The sequence below is a fragment of the Lagenorhynchus albirostris genome, chromosome 1 (genome assembly GCF_949774975.1).
Source record: "Lagenorhynchus albirostris chromosome 1, mLagAlb1.1, whole genome shotgun sequence".
Lineage (NCBI taxonomy): Eukaryota > Metazoa > Chordata > Mammalia > Artiodactyla > Delphinidae > Lagenorhynchus > Lagenorhynchus albirostris.
This window is the reverse complement of record NC_083095.1, coordinates 37,099,006-37,115,648: the sequence shown is the minus strand read 5'-3', so window position 1 is coordinate 37,115,648 and position 16,643 is coordinate 37,099,006. Positions and strand designations below refer to the sequence as shown.

General features: G+C 40.9%; 1 protein-coding gene and 1 non-coding gene across 2 annotated transcripts; one reads left to right on the top strand and one right to left on the bottom strand.

Annotated features, from left to right (window-relative positions):
* Positions 1–7,074: 7,074 nt before the first annotated feature.
* Positions 7,075–7,143, bottom strand: LOC132506399 (small nucleolar RNA SNORD2). The gene has a single exon (XR_009535822.1). It is a non-coding gene; the product is annotated as a small nucleolar RNA SNORD2 (small nucleolar RNA).
* A 5,385-nt stretch (positions 7,144–12,528) lies between these two features.
* Positions 12,529–15,299, top strand: HSPA2 (heat shock protein family A (Hsp70) member 2). The gene has a single exon (XM_060141329.1). The coding sequence runs from the start codon at positions 12,911–12,913 to the stop codon at positions 14,825–14,827; it is 1,917 nt and encodes a 638-aa protein (XP_059997312.1). The 5' UTR covers positions 12,529–12,910; the 3' UTR covers positions 14,828–15,299.
* Positions 15,300–16,643: the final 1,344 nt, after the last annotated feature.

Here is a 16,643-nt window from a genome sequence, read left to right as displayed (position 1 = left end):
TTGCTTAAAGGGCCTTTTCTACTCCAACAGAAATCCTGGAGGAATGGAGTCAGTGCTTAACAAGCTCGGCACCAATTACAGTGCAGCTCAGATGTTTATAACTTTTTAGTAAACAAAACTAAGAATCTGAGAGATTAATAAAGCACAACTAAAGCAGTAGTGGATTACAACTCAGAAATTTGTCTTAATCTCTCCCATATTTTTAAAGTAAAAATATTCAGAGAAATGACTCACGTGAGTAAAATGGTACATGGCTAATTTTTAATGCATGAAGTTTGAGTATGAACAAAAATTAGAAAAAAGAACATAAGGATTCCAGGGGCTAGATATAAAAATTAAAGAATTAAAATAAGGACAGGGCTTCCCTGGTGGCGCAGTGGTTGAGAGTCCGCCTGCCGTTGCAGGGGACACGGGTTCGTGCCCCGGTCCGGGAAGATCCCACATGCCATGGAGCGGCTGGGCCCGTGAGCCATGGCCGCTGAGCCTGCGCGTCCGGAGCCTGTGCTCCGCAACGGGAGAGGCCACAACAGTGAGAGGCCCGTGTACCGCAAAAAAATAAAATAAGGACAGAGCTTTCTAGAGTAGTCAGCACCAATTAAAAGGAAAAATAATAGACTAAGTAAAAATCGTACTTAAGTACTGTAAGTACTGAGAACAAAAATATCAACAAGGTATAAAAATTGAATAAAAAAATAAACATTTGAAGTTTTCTAGGTGAGGTGAGTAGAATGGAAGTTATTTGATAGGTTCAAACAATTTGACTAAACTAATTCAATTAGAGCTACAGAATGCCTAATGAAACAAATTTTATGAACATGCCAAGGATATGCATAAATATGTGAGATAATATACCAAAGTTTATATTCTAAAACAAGTGGGAAGAGAGGCTCATGGTGGTTGGCAACTTTCTCATTGATTAAACAATACCTGTTCCTCTATATCACTAGTTAAGGAACTTCTGTATTTAATAGATCTCTGGAAAATTCCCCAAAGAACTAGTCTAACAGTTAAGTTAAACATAAAACTTGTCATTGTTGTTAACAAAACACTAAATTAGTACCAACCAGAAGAGAAAACCTGAGTGTGTATGTGCACGCATAGTTGAGAATAAAGCAATTTGGTATATTAATTCTAAATGGGTTTTATGAGTTACACATTTCTTTTTTTTGCCATTAATCTACTTTGATCAGTTCCTCACCACCACCACCTCCTTTGTAACATGCTTCTCAGCGATACAAGCCTGTGCTCTAAAGGCACCCTAGCATTGATAATGCCTAAGATCCCAGGGTACCAAAAGGCACTGTGGGAACATATCCTTGTGGAATGTCTCCCATCTCCTGATACCTGAGGTGCAGTAAATGGGGTGACAGGGTGAATGCCAGGGAACTGAAGCAAGTAGAGTTAGAGTTGGTGTTAAGAACTTGAAGCTGTGGCCCGGATTTGGAAACCTATGAACCATCCATCCCAGGGCTCTCAGTAATCCCATCATCCATTTCATTAGCACTCTTTGTACTCTGCTAAACGCTTTACAGATTAATTTTAATTAATCCTCACAGCCTCATGAGGTAAGTATTCTAATTTTCCAGATGGGAGACTGAGGTTCAGAGACACTGAGTATTTTTCCTAAGATCACACAGAAACTAAATACTAGAGCTGGAATTTGAAACTAGGCCTATTTGATTCTACATTCCTACTTAACCACTAAGCTACATATTCCACCTAACAAAAAGTACAAAGAAAGGCCTTTTCAGCTCAGTAACACATGTGACAAAGCTTCTATGAGACTCTGTGCTCCTTGTTCATCATCTGTCATCTACTGCGCTTAGTAAGATAGCTGGTAATAGTGGGTACCTAATGAACATGTTGAATAATGTGAAAATACACCAGTCAGAAACAAAACATTTGTATTTGAGCGGATCATTCAGAATGATCTTTAGAAATAATTACTAAATACTCTTATGTTTTAATTTTCCTTTATTTAAACTTAAAACATTAAGTGGTATATCAGCCATTTTTCTGGGCCCATGATAGGTGCTCAACTAAAAACTAATTTGAGTTCAACTTCTATATTTCTACCTCTGTGACTTTTTGCCCCTCTGTTTTCCCTATTCCCGATCTTTATGTTTTAATCTCTCCCACCAGTCACCATTTCCTTTTATCAGTTATGAGACTGATAAGTAGACTAACTCAAATCATTTGAAAATCTTCCCGCAAAAAATCAGGACCCCAGAGTAATCAGTTTTCCTCTTTTTGCCTTAACAGATGATGTGGATAAGAAATTTTTCATTTGTTTGGCTAAAAAACAAAACAAAATACTTAATTACCATATTGTAATTGATTAAAGTTTATAGAGCAATCTAAGTTTGTCTAAAAATAAAAGTTGGTTATTCTAGCCATTTATAATTCAATTTACCAAAAATACCTATGTATTTCTAGTGTAAACTTAACAATGTTACTTGTAAAAGAAATGAAATTTCAGGAAACAACAGTTGAATATCCACCCTAACCTAGCAGCAAACCTTTAAGCAATGAATAGCCTAATGGTTTAAGTGAAACAACGCCCCTCCCAATCTAATCTGATTTTAATTTCATGCATCTATTGCCTGATTTCTAAAACATATACAATAGGTTTTACTATTACTATGTTAAGTCTACTACTTTAATGATCTCTCTACCAACTGCCAAATGTTATTTTTTTTGAAGTGAAAATAGAAGAATAAATGGTGAAGATTCCATAGATAATATTTATATAATCACTTAGGTGGCCCACTTTCATTGCCTTCTATCAAACTCAAGGACCTATTCCTTGGTAACATATGGGCAGAGTCTCATAATAAGACCAGGTGAAATTTAGCCACTTATAAATTTATATGCGGGTAAGAGGCAAAAGTGCAAGGGTTTAGAATGTTTGTGTCTATAAATATTGGTAAATATAAATATTAACTAAATGACAATAGCGGCTTATAAATTCATGCTAATTTTGAACCAATTTAATACCACTTACATCCATGTGCTTAGTTGACTTTAGCATTAAGAAGTTAAATCCATATAAGTTGCTCTCTTACTATTTTTAGGAGAACCAAATCATTGAGGTCCATTATTAGTGGCAGAATTGTTCATCCTTTCTATCAGAATCCAACACAGATCACTAGTGGGCAGGAAGCCATTTATAATTTTACTCATCATCTTACTCATTTGCTGATAAAAAGGATGGTGTGAAGATTACAATTCAGTATTTGGCTCTGAATTAAATGTATCAGTGTACTAATCACCACTGTAATAAGTAAAGATTACAGGAAACTCTAGGGCCAAAGGATGACACAAATGTAAAAGACATGATTTCATGAGTCAGGAATATTAATAATTTTATCTGAGAAAATTTGCATAACTCTGTACTTACCTATTTGAGAAAGGAATAGTTAGGTAGACAGCTTATGAAATCCCAGTTAAGCTTTATTTTAAAAGTTACTATGTTGTTTTTATTCTACTTCAACCAGTTGCTTATACCAATCAGAATCAGCAGAACTCATTTTTAGATGACAGAAATATAAACATCCAGATTATGAAAGTCATCATTTCTTTCAAATGCTTATGTGTTCCCTGATGTGGAGAAAAATATTTAAGAGACAATTTCCTTTTTACAAAATAAGGGCAAATCATTGCTGTGAAAAATATAATTCTACCCAGAATCACTGGGGCAGCTTAGGAATTTGAAGGAAAGTTCTTCCTCGTGTATGTGTGTGTGTGTGTGTGTGTGTGTGTGTATGTGTGTACTTTATTTTCATTTGCAGAGTGTAAAACACTTTACATTGAAAAAGAACAATGTTAGCTTGATGGCTGAAGGCACTCAGTAAAAAGAATACGAACTTGTTAGATCTATGTTTCATTCAGAGATTTGCTATTAACAAGTTCATTGTAAAATTATTTTAGTTGAAAGAAAACACTTCTTTTTTTTTTTTAAGTAAACAATTTTTAACTGCTTCCTTCCTCCCTACTTTCCTCCACCTGGCTGCCCTCCTATCTTTCTGTTACATCTTTATGAGCCCTACCTGTTCTAGCTCACGTAAGAAAAAAAAAAAAAAAGGTGCCCCAATAGCTGAAAAATTATATTGGTAAAAAGAACACCTTATATTTAAAGGGTCCAGTGAGTTACATTGGGGAATAAATTAAATAGATCTAAGTTCTAGGATCTGTGCTTTTGCTCCCATTCTTTATTCTAGTAACAGTGTGCTGGCCTGGTGCCAAAAGTCATGAAATTCTGACCTAAGAATTATGTTGTATCTTGTAGAGCAGTCAACTTGTAATATTATTTTTCTTGAGTTTTGTCTTTTTCTGTGTGGCAGTGGTCAAATAGGGCCTTCTAAACCTCTGGAGAAGTGAGATCTGAATTTGGAGAGGACATGGGCAAGAATCAATCTTCAGCAGATAATCTTTAAGTCCAGACCCAGGAATATCAGATCTGAAGTGACAGCATCTTTTCTGTCTTCTGACAAACCTCATCAACCCCAAAAGTTCCAGTTGCAAGGATCCAAGAAAACTCAGTAAAGATTACTTTGGGATCACTTTGTTGTGACAAAATCGATTCATGGTGACTCTCCTGTTACTTGTGAAAAATCAGCTAAAGAAAAGTAACTAGAATATTCATACAACATCAGTGGTTAAAGCTACACTAAAATAAAACTCTATATACTAATTTTCTTCAAGAATCCCTCCTAAAAGAAAAGGGCTTGCTAGGCTACTATAAATACATTATAAAGTGAGGTAATCACATATCTGTGTAAACGCATATAACTCTAAACTTAAATGGAATTACAGTTTACATATCATGAAATGTAGTTTCAAAAATTTCACCCCAAAATCTGTAGCTTAGAGTATAAATAAAAAGATGTGGGGACTTCCCTGGCGGTCCAGTGGTTGGACATTACTCTCCAATGCAGGGGGGTGCAGGTTCGATCCCTGGTTGGGGAGCTAGTATCCCACATGCCTCGCGGCCAAAAACCCAAGACATAAAAACGGAAGCAATATTGTTACAAAATTCAATAAAGACTTCCAAAAAAAATGGCCCACATCAAAAATAATCTTAAAAAAAAAAAGATGGGCTTCCCTGGTGGCACAGTGGTTGAGAGTCTGCCTGCCGTTGCAGGGGACACGGGTTCGTGCCCCGGTCCGGGAAGATCACACATGCCGCGGAGCGGCTGCGCCCGTGAGCCATGGCCGCTGAGCCTGCGCGTCCAGAGCCTGTTGCTCTTCAACGGGAGAGGCCACAACAGTGAGAGGCCCGCGTACGGCAAAAAAAAAAAAAAGATGTGGGTACAGAGAAAAAATCATGTAAGACCAATATTTTACCAAGAAAAGATAATCTAGTTATTGCTTACTGTAATGTAACATTTGCCTTTCTTCTTTTTTCACTGTATATACCAGTCACAAACTTGATTATTAATATTAACGAGGCTCCCTTTTAAGTCTGTTACTTGAAGGAAAAACAGAAGTGGTATTATTTCAACAGTGGTATATTTTCACAAATCACAGACAACCAAGAAGAATATATCTTAAGACACATTATTTTCTTCTCAACTTAGCAATGTAACCTAAAAAGGCAGAATAAGCTTCTGTTAAACATTTTTCTTAGTATTGATATAAAATACCATGCTTCTCAGCTTTAAAATTTCAAGATAAAATTCAACTAAGTATTGAATGAAACAATGGTTAACATGTTTAAAAAACCTTTCATGGGAAAATGAAATGTTTGATGATATTTTAACCTGAAGATAGATAGATACACATTTCTCAACCATATGAATCTTATAGCCATATTATTTCCATATTGTGAGTATATTTGTAGTTTTGGTTAACTGCATACCCAACTCAATATCATCATCAATATTATTATTATTGTTTCTTCTGCAATATCAAGATGTTATATATTTTCAGAAATGTTTATTTTGTTTTTATGCCTATGTTTCAAATGTTATAATAAGGAGTTACACAAAGAGATCTATCTTAGAGTATATATAATAGCAGATGAAGAATTTAAGTCAATTAACATCTCTAGCTATAAAGTAGGAATAACACGACTATTCATTCTAATAATTAGACTAACAAAAAATCAGAAAGAGTTAATTAGAATGTGATAATGGGTACAGGGGTGAAAAGGGAGATGAGAAATCCACTAAAGACTTCAAATTCATATGAATTCACCTGCTTTAAGAGAAATATAACAAATAAGCTTAAAGTGTTAGAGTCTAAAACAAAAACAAAAACTATAGCTAGTCATCTAGAAACATGAAGAAGCATATAGAACTGCAGACTTCTAACAAATAAATAGGAAACAGTAAAGATGAATACTATCAATTATTAAAGGTGCCAGATCAATATAGTAGAAACTCAACAGTTACTTTTTGATTTGCTGGTGGAATTAGATTTACAAAAGAAATATGGCTTAAATTCTGACTGTACTAAACTACAAATGTAATGAATTACAGTAATTATAAGTGATATAAATGCATTCCATAATGTGATTATTTTCTGTATATTAGTATAAAATGGAGTTACTGGGTTACATAGAGAATTTTTGTTACATTTTTTAATCCATTGCTTTACCTAATAAAATTTCCTCCTCTATGTCCAGAAGTTAAAATGTCTGTATATTACTTTTATTTATACTGTACTTTTCCAACCTGGCTCTTTTAAAAAAATTATTTGATTGAAAAGTTATCAATCCTTTTCATTCTATAATACCAAAATAATAAAGTATTTGATATAGCTAATTATGGTATTTCTGAGCAGCTTATGAAGTGCACAAAGATTAACTAAAATTCTTATTTCCAAATCCTGGTTTCTTTCAATATAGAATGACTAGAAAAGTACTATCTCAGAGCAAACACAAACGGCAACAAATTAGGTTTCCTCATAATATAAAAATAGATAATTATTTATAAAAATCCACTGACATAGTATTTAGTTCTTTTAGAGGGTTAATCCATTTCTCAAAATAATTTATTCAGAGAAATAACTTCCTTACCGATATAATTCATTTTGTTCATTTTCAGTTTAAGACATTGTTTTTCTTTTTTCAAGTGATAAGCAATGAGTTTTCTCTTCATTTCAGGTAAGTCCTGAAAGATAATTGCCATAATTTCACAGAAGTTAATAAGCATTAGCAATAATGGCATGTTGAATCTTAGTCTCCACTTGTAAGACAACAGCTTCACTTCTTTCAGATTATTTCAGACTATTCCACAAGAGTCTGTCCTCGAGATTAGCACTCTACAAAACTGAAGAAGGTATAGTTTGTCTGCTTTTGCACAGATTCACTTCTTTTCTGGAAAAGCTTCTCTTCCAGGTTTGAGACGCTTAGCCTCCCATACAAACACTACCACGCTTAGCCATACAAGGCTAAGCATGGTAGTGTCCTACCCCAGGCTACTGTGTACCTACAATTCAATTAGAACTTTCAAAGACTGAGTTTCTTAAGACTCAAAGAAACAGATGGTGAAATTTTTCCTAGAGTGACAGGTGACTGGAGAAATGTTTGGGGACAAGGTACATCCAAAGAATTATAAAATTGTAGTATTTATAGAGATCTTAAATGTAATAGTTGAACTCCAGTTTGCTGATAGGCCCTCAAATTATAGGCTGCTACTGACTCCACCTTCTCTTCAGGCCAACATTACCTCTTCAAAACAATCCACAACCTTTATGAAGGTTGTGCCTGGGTAGGGATTGAGAGGGTTCCAGAAAATCTGTAAATTTTTTTCCTAGTAATTCTGGAGAAAAATGTATTCTTGCTCACTTAGTCTCCTTAGGGCAGGCCTGACTACCCAAGCACACAGTTTTAGACCTCATCTTATTCATCTTTGTATATCTAGGTACAAATATTTTCAGATGTAAATTTGTTTCAACTTTTGGTCTCTGCAGTATTATTTAGTTCAGAAATATAAGAGGTAGGCAGAGAACCTTCCTTTTATACAGGAAAAAACAAGTTATTATTTCCAGGGTTTTTTTTGTTAAATAATATGCCTCAGGTCACTTTTAATAAACATTGAGCTAGTAAATTACTACTGTTTTCCAGGTACTCTTCTGGGTTTGGGGAATTAATCAGAGAAAATTTGATACATATTAAAGCTCTTGCTTTTTCTAGACTGTATAAAATCTCAGTCCTTGGATTTTAAAAATATTTCGAAACACCCTAGTATTTATAATCTGTCAGATTACACCTGTTGAAAATCAGTAGTAATTTCTATGTAAATAGTAGGATTAGCAAACTTTCAGTTGAATGTTAATAGTCAAGCTTGAAAAATCAATTGTAAAAGTACAAGAAAATTTAGAAAAATTACTGATAATCCTACCCTCTAAAGATAACCATTTTTATGCAATTTTCATATATATGATTATCCTACATATCGGATAAGAATATACAAAAGCCTTGTATCTTATTTTTCCCCTTTATTATACCAAGAACATTTTCCCATATCATTAAAAATCTTGTAAACAATTTTTAGGGCTACATAATAATCCATGACTATAATTCAAAAAATCATTTTCTTGGGCTTCCCTGGTGGCGCAGCGGTTGAGAGTCCGCCTGCCAATGCAGGGGACACGGGTTCCTGCCCTGGTCCGGGAAGCTCCCACATGCCGCGGAGCGGCTGGGCCCGTCAGCCATGGCCGCTGAGCCTGCGCGTCCGGAGCCTGTGCTCCGCAATGGGAGAGGCCACAACGGTGAGAGGCCCGCGTACCGCAAAAAAAAAAAAAAAAAAAAATCATTTTCTTATCGTCAGATATTTAAGCCATTTCTCTTTTATCATTGTTATCATAAATAATATACCTGCATGTTCTATTATTTCCTTAGGATAAATCCCACAGAGTAATGCTAAATGAAGGGTATGATCATACTTAAGGTAAAGAAAAAATATTGTCACATTGCCCTCCAGAAAGATTGTACTATTTTACATTCCCACCAGTAGGGTTTACCTGTTTTGCCGCACCATTACTGGCATTGATGAATTTCACTGGATCATAAATTTGCTAATTTGACCATTTTTAATGGGCTACATGTTTAATGAATTATGAGCCACAATCATCAAATAGAAAAGAACATTTTTAAAAAATCAATACAAATAAGGAAAAATATAAAAACTCCAAGAATGGTCAGTATATGATAATGTTCTAGGATTGTAAAAGTTTATTTCATAGGAAATAAAAATGCAAATACTGTCTTTTTGAGAAAAGCTCAGGATGCTATTTAAAGTATGAAACTTATGAAATATCAATTTACTAGGTGGAAAGTTACAGCAGAAAAAATACATATACCTAATGAAAATACAGATAAAATTGCTACTCTGGTTTCAGAAAGCTGTGTTAAAGATGAATGTGGAACTTCCCTGGTGGCACAGTGGTTAAGAATCCGCCTGCCAATGCAGGAGACACGGGTTCAAGCCCTGGTCCAGGAAGATCCCACATGCCACGGAGCAACTAAGCCCGTGTGTCACAGCTACTGGACACAGACCCTGTGCTCTAGAGCCTGAGAGCCACAACTACTGAGCCCACGTGCCACAACTACTGAAGCCCACGCACCTAGAGCCCGTGCTCCGCAACAAGACAAGCCACTGCAATGAGAAGCCCGTGCACCGCAACGAAGACCCGATGCAACCAAAAATAAATAAATTTAAAAAAAGATGAATGTGGTAGATTGCAAGATTTGTTTGCAATAACTGTGCATACAGGACATAGTTACTATACAAAAGAACCTCTCCCTTCTGAAGCTGTAATTTTAGTGTTTGCGTTAAGAACTGGCATGTCTGCTTTTTTGCAATCTTGCTTTGCTTGAGGTAAGTGTGTGAGGACTGTCTGAACACAAGAGATCTGAAGAGATTGTGTTTCTCACAATTCTCTTCTGCTTTCAGTTGTAGTTGGGACCCTGTCCCTAAATTACATCATTATCATTAGTTCTACAAAGAATTTGTATTGCTCTCCAGCCCACTAATTCCCTCCACTCCCTTTTTTAACTACACAAAAGACAAGAATTTCTAAGAATAAAATCAAGAAATCTGTACTCAAAATTTAAGGCAACTTCAGTAGAAACTTTTTGGTTTGGTCTTTGTTTTCCTAATTAAAAAAAAAAAAAGTTTTCCTGGTTCAAATTTTTTCCTTAACTGCTTTCGTGGAAAAAGAGATGTGAATTGTGAAATGAGATTTACAAATTAATACATGTTTTTAAAAATTGGAAATTACATACACAACTGGATAAAAGAAACTTAAATGTCCATTGATTGACTTAATTGGATTCTGTCAATATTACTTTTTGGTCACAGATAACTTTTGTGTCTCTCAGACAAAAACTTTTCTCGAGCACTGTCCCAAACAACTTTGATATTAACTATACATTAGCCTCCTTCAAAGGAGTTTCCCCTTCCCACAGCCTCAGGAAAAATATCACGGCACATAAAGCTTTTAAATGTATCTTGTCCTCCTGAAGAGACTGTTTCTGGTTCGTATCCCTCGCCATGTAGTGACACTAATCTTCCGCACTGAACTTGTAGTTGCCGCCAGCACACGCCGCTCTCATCTTTACCCATGCTACAACCCATGCAAAGAATGGCAAAGGTCAGCACCTGGCTCAGGCATGTCACCTCTTCCAGGAAGCCCTCAGGAACATACTTTACCCTGTCTGGATGTGCCCCCGCCTCTGTGTTCCCTATAGCACTTCTCTCGAATTTTTTTTTTTTTTTTTTTCAGTACGCGGGCCTCTCACTGCTGTGGCCTCTCCCGTTGCGGAGCACAGGCTCCGGACGCGCAGGCTCAGCAGCCATGGCTCACGGGCCAAGCCGCTCCGTGGCATGTGGGATCTTCCCGGACCGGGGAACGAACCCGCGTCCCCTGCATCGGCAGGCGGACTCCCAACCACTTGCGCCACCAGGGAAGCCCCTCGAATTATTTTTATCTATTTATTGGGCTTTCAACCTCATAAAGACAGATTATTTTTGCATTTCTCTTTTACCTCACATCCTGGGACTTCTTAAAGCTAATTGAATGACTGTCTCCAACTTCCCCACATAATGTGAAGGGTTATCGCTGTTTTGTTACTGTCCTCCTTCCAGAGTCCACTTATAGGAGACTGCTTCTACCACCTATCACTTGGTGCCAGACAATACCTCCAGACCTACTCCCATATATTACTTTTTTTTTTTTTGGAATTTTGCCTTTTTTTAAAAAAAATTTTATTTATTTATTTATTTATGGCTGTGTTGGCTCTTCGTTTCTGTGCGAGGGCTTTCTCTAGTTGCAGCAAGTGGGGGCCACTCCTCAACGTGGTGCGCGTGCCTCTCACTATCGCGGCCTCTCTTGTTGCAGAGCACAGGCTCCAGATGCGCAGGCTCAGTAACTGTGGCTCACAGGGCTAGTAGCTCCGCGGCATGTGGGATCCTCCCAGACCAGGGCTCGAACCCGTGTCCCCTGCATTGGCAGGCAGATTCTCAACCATTGCGCCACCAGGGAAGCCCCATATATTACTCTTAAACGTTATAGAATAAGTTGCGCTCCTTTTCATCTACCTTCTCTTAAGAGTTTACGCCTCTAGTGTAACTTCAGCATAGCTAAAGAAAATAAACTCACTCGGTTGAGCTCATTCATAAACGTAACTCAGTCATAAACATGATCGCGCGTGCTTAACCTGGGGTTGAGAGAATCGTGAGAGGTGTTGAGGCTGGGTTATTTTATGGTACTTCAAAGTGTGGGTTTTGACTATAGACTTCCTCGTGAAGAACTCAAAGCGGCGTTTAAAGCACTTGAAACGGAAAATAAAGAAAGCAGTGGAGAGAACAGGGAGGTGATACTAGGAAGCTTAAGTCGCAGGACAAGCTGGGAAAACGGAAAGCGAGGTCGAGAAAGTTTACACTTTGGGGAAGACGAGTTGCAACCTATCTCGTCTCCCACTCTGCAGGCCGCCTCGCGCGCGGCGCGGAAAAACGGTCGGCCTCTCCGGGCGCTCTCCCGGGCTCCTGCTGTCCCCGCCCGCCAGGCAGTTTTTATCCAGCGTTCACACCCACTGAGACGCTGCGAAGCACGCAAAATTAAATTCCAGGAGGCCGACGGCCCAGCCTAGGAACTTCCGCGTCATTTCTCTTTGTCTAACCCCCCTACGCCCGCTCCTCCCAGGGGTCAAGAGCGGCCCTCACGCCCAGGCCAAGCGAAGCCAACGCCCACGCGCCGGCGGAAGAAAAATGCCTGCTCTGGCCCTAGTTCCTACTGGCCACCAACTCGGAATGAATTACCCCGCCCCTACGAGCTAGGTTGGTGGACACACTAGGAACTGGACGGCATTTCAGGCCTTAGGAACTGAACGATGGGCCGAAGTAGCTCCCCTCTCGGCGCTCCCCTTCCGCGCCTCCTCCCGGCGCCACGCCCCAGCACTTCCTTCCCCACCCTACTTGGGAGTCCGCTCTGCTTATTGGCCGCGTGTCCTGCCAATCCAACGGACGTCGACGAATCCCGCCTTAGGAAAGGCGAAGATCGCGAAAACGCGTGGGGCGCGAGCCTAAAGCCCCCAAGCCGCCGGTTGCTAGTGAGCCTCGGAGGCAACTGGCCACCTGGGGCGCGTGGGCGGAGCCTCACTTGCATAACGTCCGCCCGTCGCATCCTCGCGCGGGCCGTAGTCCCGCCCCTCACCCATCTAGAAGTCTGTTGGGCCGCAGGCGGGTCACTCCGGCCCAGGCAAGCCTGTGGCGGGCGGTCCCGAGAGCGGATTGGCTCTGAAGGCGGCAGGGAGGTGACTATAAGAGTGGGGAGCCGAGCGAAGGGAGAGGGAGACGGTTGTTACGCTCACTGTGCTTGGTGCGAGGCGACCGTTACTTGAGGCCGCGGATTTTCTGCCCTAGGTGTCGTCGTCTAACGTCGCTTGCCTGTCTCAGTCAGAATGTCTGCCCGCGGCCCGGCTATCGGCATCGACCTGGGCACCACCTACTCGTGCGTGGGGGTCTTCCAACATGGCAAGGTGGAGATCATTGCCAACGACCAGGGCAACCGCACCACCCCTAGCTACGTGGCCTTCACCGACAGCGAGCGCCTTATCGGGGACGCCGCCAAGAACCAGGTGGCCATGAACCCCACCAACACCATCTTCGATGCCAAGAGGCTGATCGGTCGGAAGTTCGAGGACGCCACAGTGCAGTCGGACATGAAGCACTGGCCATTCCGGGTGGTGAGCGAGGGAGGGAAGCCCAAAGTGCAGGTTGAGTACAAGGGAGAGATCAAGACCTTCTTCCCGGAGGAGATCTCCTCCATGGTCCTCACTAAGATGAAGGAGATCGCCGAAGCCTACCTGGGGGGCAAGGTGAAGAACGCGGTCATCACCGTCCCGGCCTATTTCAATGACTCGCAGCGCCAGGCCACCAAGGACGCGGGCACCATTACGGGCCTCAACGTGCTGCGCATCATCAACGAGCCCACGGCGGCGGCCATCGCCTACGGCCTGGACAAGAAGGGCTCCGCGGGCGGCGAGAAGAACGTGCTCATCTTCGACCTGGGCGGAGGCACCTTCGACGTGTCCATCCTGACCATCGAGGACGGCATCTTCGAGGTGAAGTCCACGGCTGGCGACACGCACCTGGGCGGTGAGGACTTCGATAACCGCATGGTGAGCCACCTGGCGGAGGAGTTCAAGCGCAAGTACAAGAAGGACATTGCACCCAACAAGCGCGCCGTGCGGCGACTCCGCACCGCCTGCGAGCGAGCCAAGCGCACCCTGAGCTCGTCCACTCAGGCGAGCATCGAGATCGACTCGCTCTACGAAGGCGTGGATTTCTACACGTCCATCACCCGTGCCCGCTTCGAGGAGCTCAACGCCGACCTGTTCCGCGGGACCCTCGAGCCGGTGGAGAAGGCGCTGCGCGACGCCAAGCTGGACAAGGGCCAGATCCAGGAGATCGTGCTGGTGGGCGGCTCCACTCGCATCCCCAAGATCCAGAAGCTGCTGCAGGATTTCTTCAATGGCAAGGAGCTGAACAAGAGCATCAACCCTGACGAGGCGGTGGCCTACGGAGCCGCGGTGCAGGCGGCCATTCTCATCGGGGACAAGTCAGAGAACGTGCAGGACCTGCTGCTACTCGACGTGACCCCGTTGTCGCTGGGCATTGAGACGGCTGGCGGCGTCATGACTCCACTCATCAAAAGGAACACCACGATCCCCACCAAGCAGACGCAGACCTTCACCACCTACTCAGACAACCAGAGCAGCGTGCTGGTGCAGGTGTACGAGGGCGAACGGGCCATGACGAAGGACAATAACCTGCTAGGCAAGTTCGACCTGACCGGGATTCCCCCGGCGCCCCGCGGGGTCCCCCAGATCGAGGTCACCTTCGACATTGACGCCAATGGCATCCTCAACGTCACCGCCGCCGACAAGAGCACCGGTAAAGAAAACAAAATCACCATTACCAACGACAAGGGTCGTCTGAGCAAGGACGACATTGACCGGATGGTGCAGGAGGCGGAGCGGTACAAGTCGGAAGATGAGGCCAATCGCGACCGAGTGGCCGCCAAAAACGCCGTGGAGTCCTATACCTACAACATCAAGCAGACGGTGGAAGACGAGAAACTGAGGGGCAAGATTAGCGAACAGGACAGAAGCAAGGTCCTCGACAAGTGTCAGGAGGTGATCAACTGGCTTGACCGAAACCAGATGGCGGAAAAAGATGAGTATGAACACAAGCAGAAAGAGCTCGAAAGAGTTTGCAACCCCATCATCAGCAAACTTTACCAAGGCGGCCCTGGCGGCGGCGGCAGCGGTGTCTCAGGAGCCTCCGGGGGACCGACCATCGAGGAAGTGGACTAAACTTGGACTCGAGTCAGCGTAAACCTCTTTTCCTTTCTTTTTCCTTTTGTTTTTGTTTTTTCTTTGAAATGTCCTTGTGCCAAGTATGAGATCTATTGTTGGAAGTGTTTAGCCCGGTGTATGCATATGAAAGGAAAGGTGCAACAACTTAGTTTAATTATAAAAGGTTAGTTCTAAAGTTTGGCTTTTAAAAACATTATTTGAGGTTTCTCTTTAATGCATTTTGCATATTTGCTGACTTGAGCGTTTTTGGTTAGCTTAGTTTGTACATGGAGTTTTGAGATGGGAAACCTGAAGTTTGCACACATGTTCTGTGGAAGCTTGGTAACAATAAAATATACAGAAGCTTGAATTGTTTATTTTTATGTACTACTTTAAGAGGAAAGTGAACATTGCAGTAATGTTAAGGACAGGCATACTTTTTATAAACAAATGCATAAGTACAAATTTAAAAGTAAAGCTGAAATTGATCTAAAAATTATTGTGTTGGAGTTTTCAATTTTCCCTTCTTACTGTTTTACCCATGTTAGTCTTTAAGACATTAGTAGAAGATGAAATTTATCTAACTCAGTGTTGCCTAATTTTCTGATGAGGTTCCTGCTTTGAATTACCAGCAACTTAAGGGGAAAAGATCTGGGTAAACGTTTTCCCCCCTTTTAGTACAGAAACCAGACTGGGGTCTGACAGTATACCCAAACTCCTAAGGCTTTGCTTAAGTATTCAAGTGAAAATCCACCTGAATATTCCAACAGAATAAAAGGTATGTTCCAGGGTTAAGTACAGAAAGATTCTTTCTCTAAACGAAAGCTGGGGCAGGTGTTGTCTTCTGATAATAGCCCAACATAGTATGAAACAAGTTGCTTTCTGCAATATACAGGTGCCTGAAACAAGATCCAGCAGGCAAACGTTAAAGCCACTTAATACTGACTCCAAATTTAGTCAAATTTGTTAACTTTAATTTTCTAGTAAAACAGCTCAACTTCTGGGCTTATGGCAAATTCAAGAAGAATATGTTTTCAGCAGTTAAATTACTTGCAGGTTAGAGGAAGATAATATAGTTTTTTCTTCTGATTTGAGAATCATAATGCCTTTTCAATACCTGCCTTAAATGACTAGAATATATTTCTTTTTTAAAAGACAAACTGCAAGATAGTCCTGTATTTCGTCAATATACAACTTGTCCATTTTCCAGTATTTCCGATTTGAGATTGTCACAGATAGGAATATTACAACCCTTTGAGATCCACTATCCTGGGCTTAAGCTTTAAAATCCATATCCTTGGTGGGGGGGGGTTCATATTTTAGTGGAATGACACATCTGCTTTGTTCTGATTGATTCTCTTTAAGGAGAATGTGGAAGAAATTCAGTAAAAGCTGATTGGAAAATGCATAGTTAACCTAGTGTTTTCACCATACAGACATTTTAATATCTTCTTCCAAGTGATGTAGATTTGCTTCATGTTGCTCATAACAGTGACTTATAGAAGCTAATTTTTAATTTAGTAGTGGACACTTCCATATCATGCAGAGATTAATTTTTGAAATAATATAAAAACGAGAGAACAAAGCAGCCTAAAAATATTGAGCTTTAGTAATGATCCTCTCACAGAAGAGCTGACTCTTTTTACGTATACTTTTTTCCTTTTTTAGCAGGTCTCATTTGGGTGGGGTGGGGAGATAAAAAGGCAGTTGGAAATTGCTTCAAAATAAACTTTTTTTTTTTTTTTTTTTGGCGGTACGCGGGCCTCTCACTGTTGTGGCCTCTGCCGTTGCGGAGCAAAATAAACATTTTTAAAAAGGTAGTTGCTCTTTACAC

Excerpts from the sequence above, each read along its gene's own strand:
- HSPA2 (XM_060141329.1), top strand. The coding sequence starts at position 12,911 with ATGTCTGCCCGCGGCCCGGCTATCGGCATCGACCTGGGCACCACCTAC.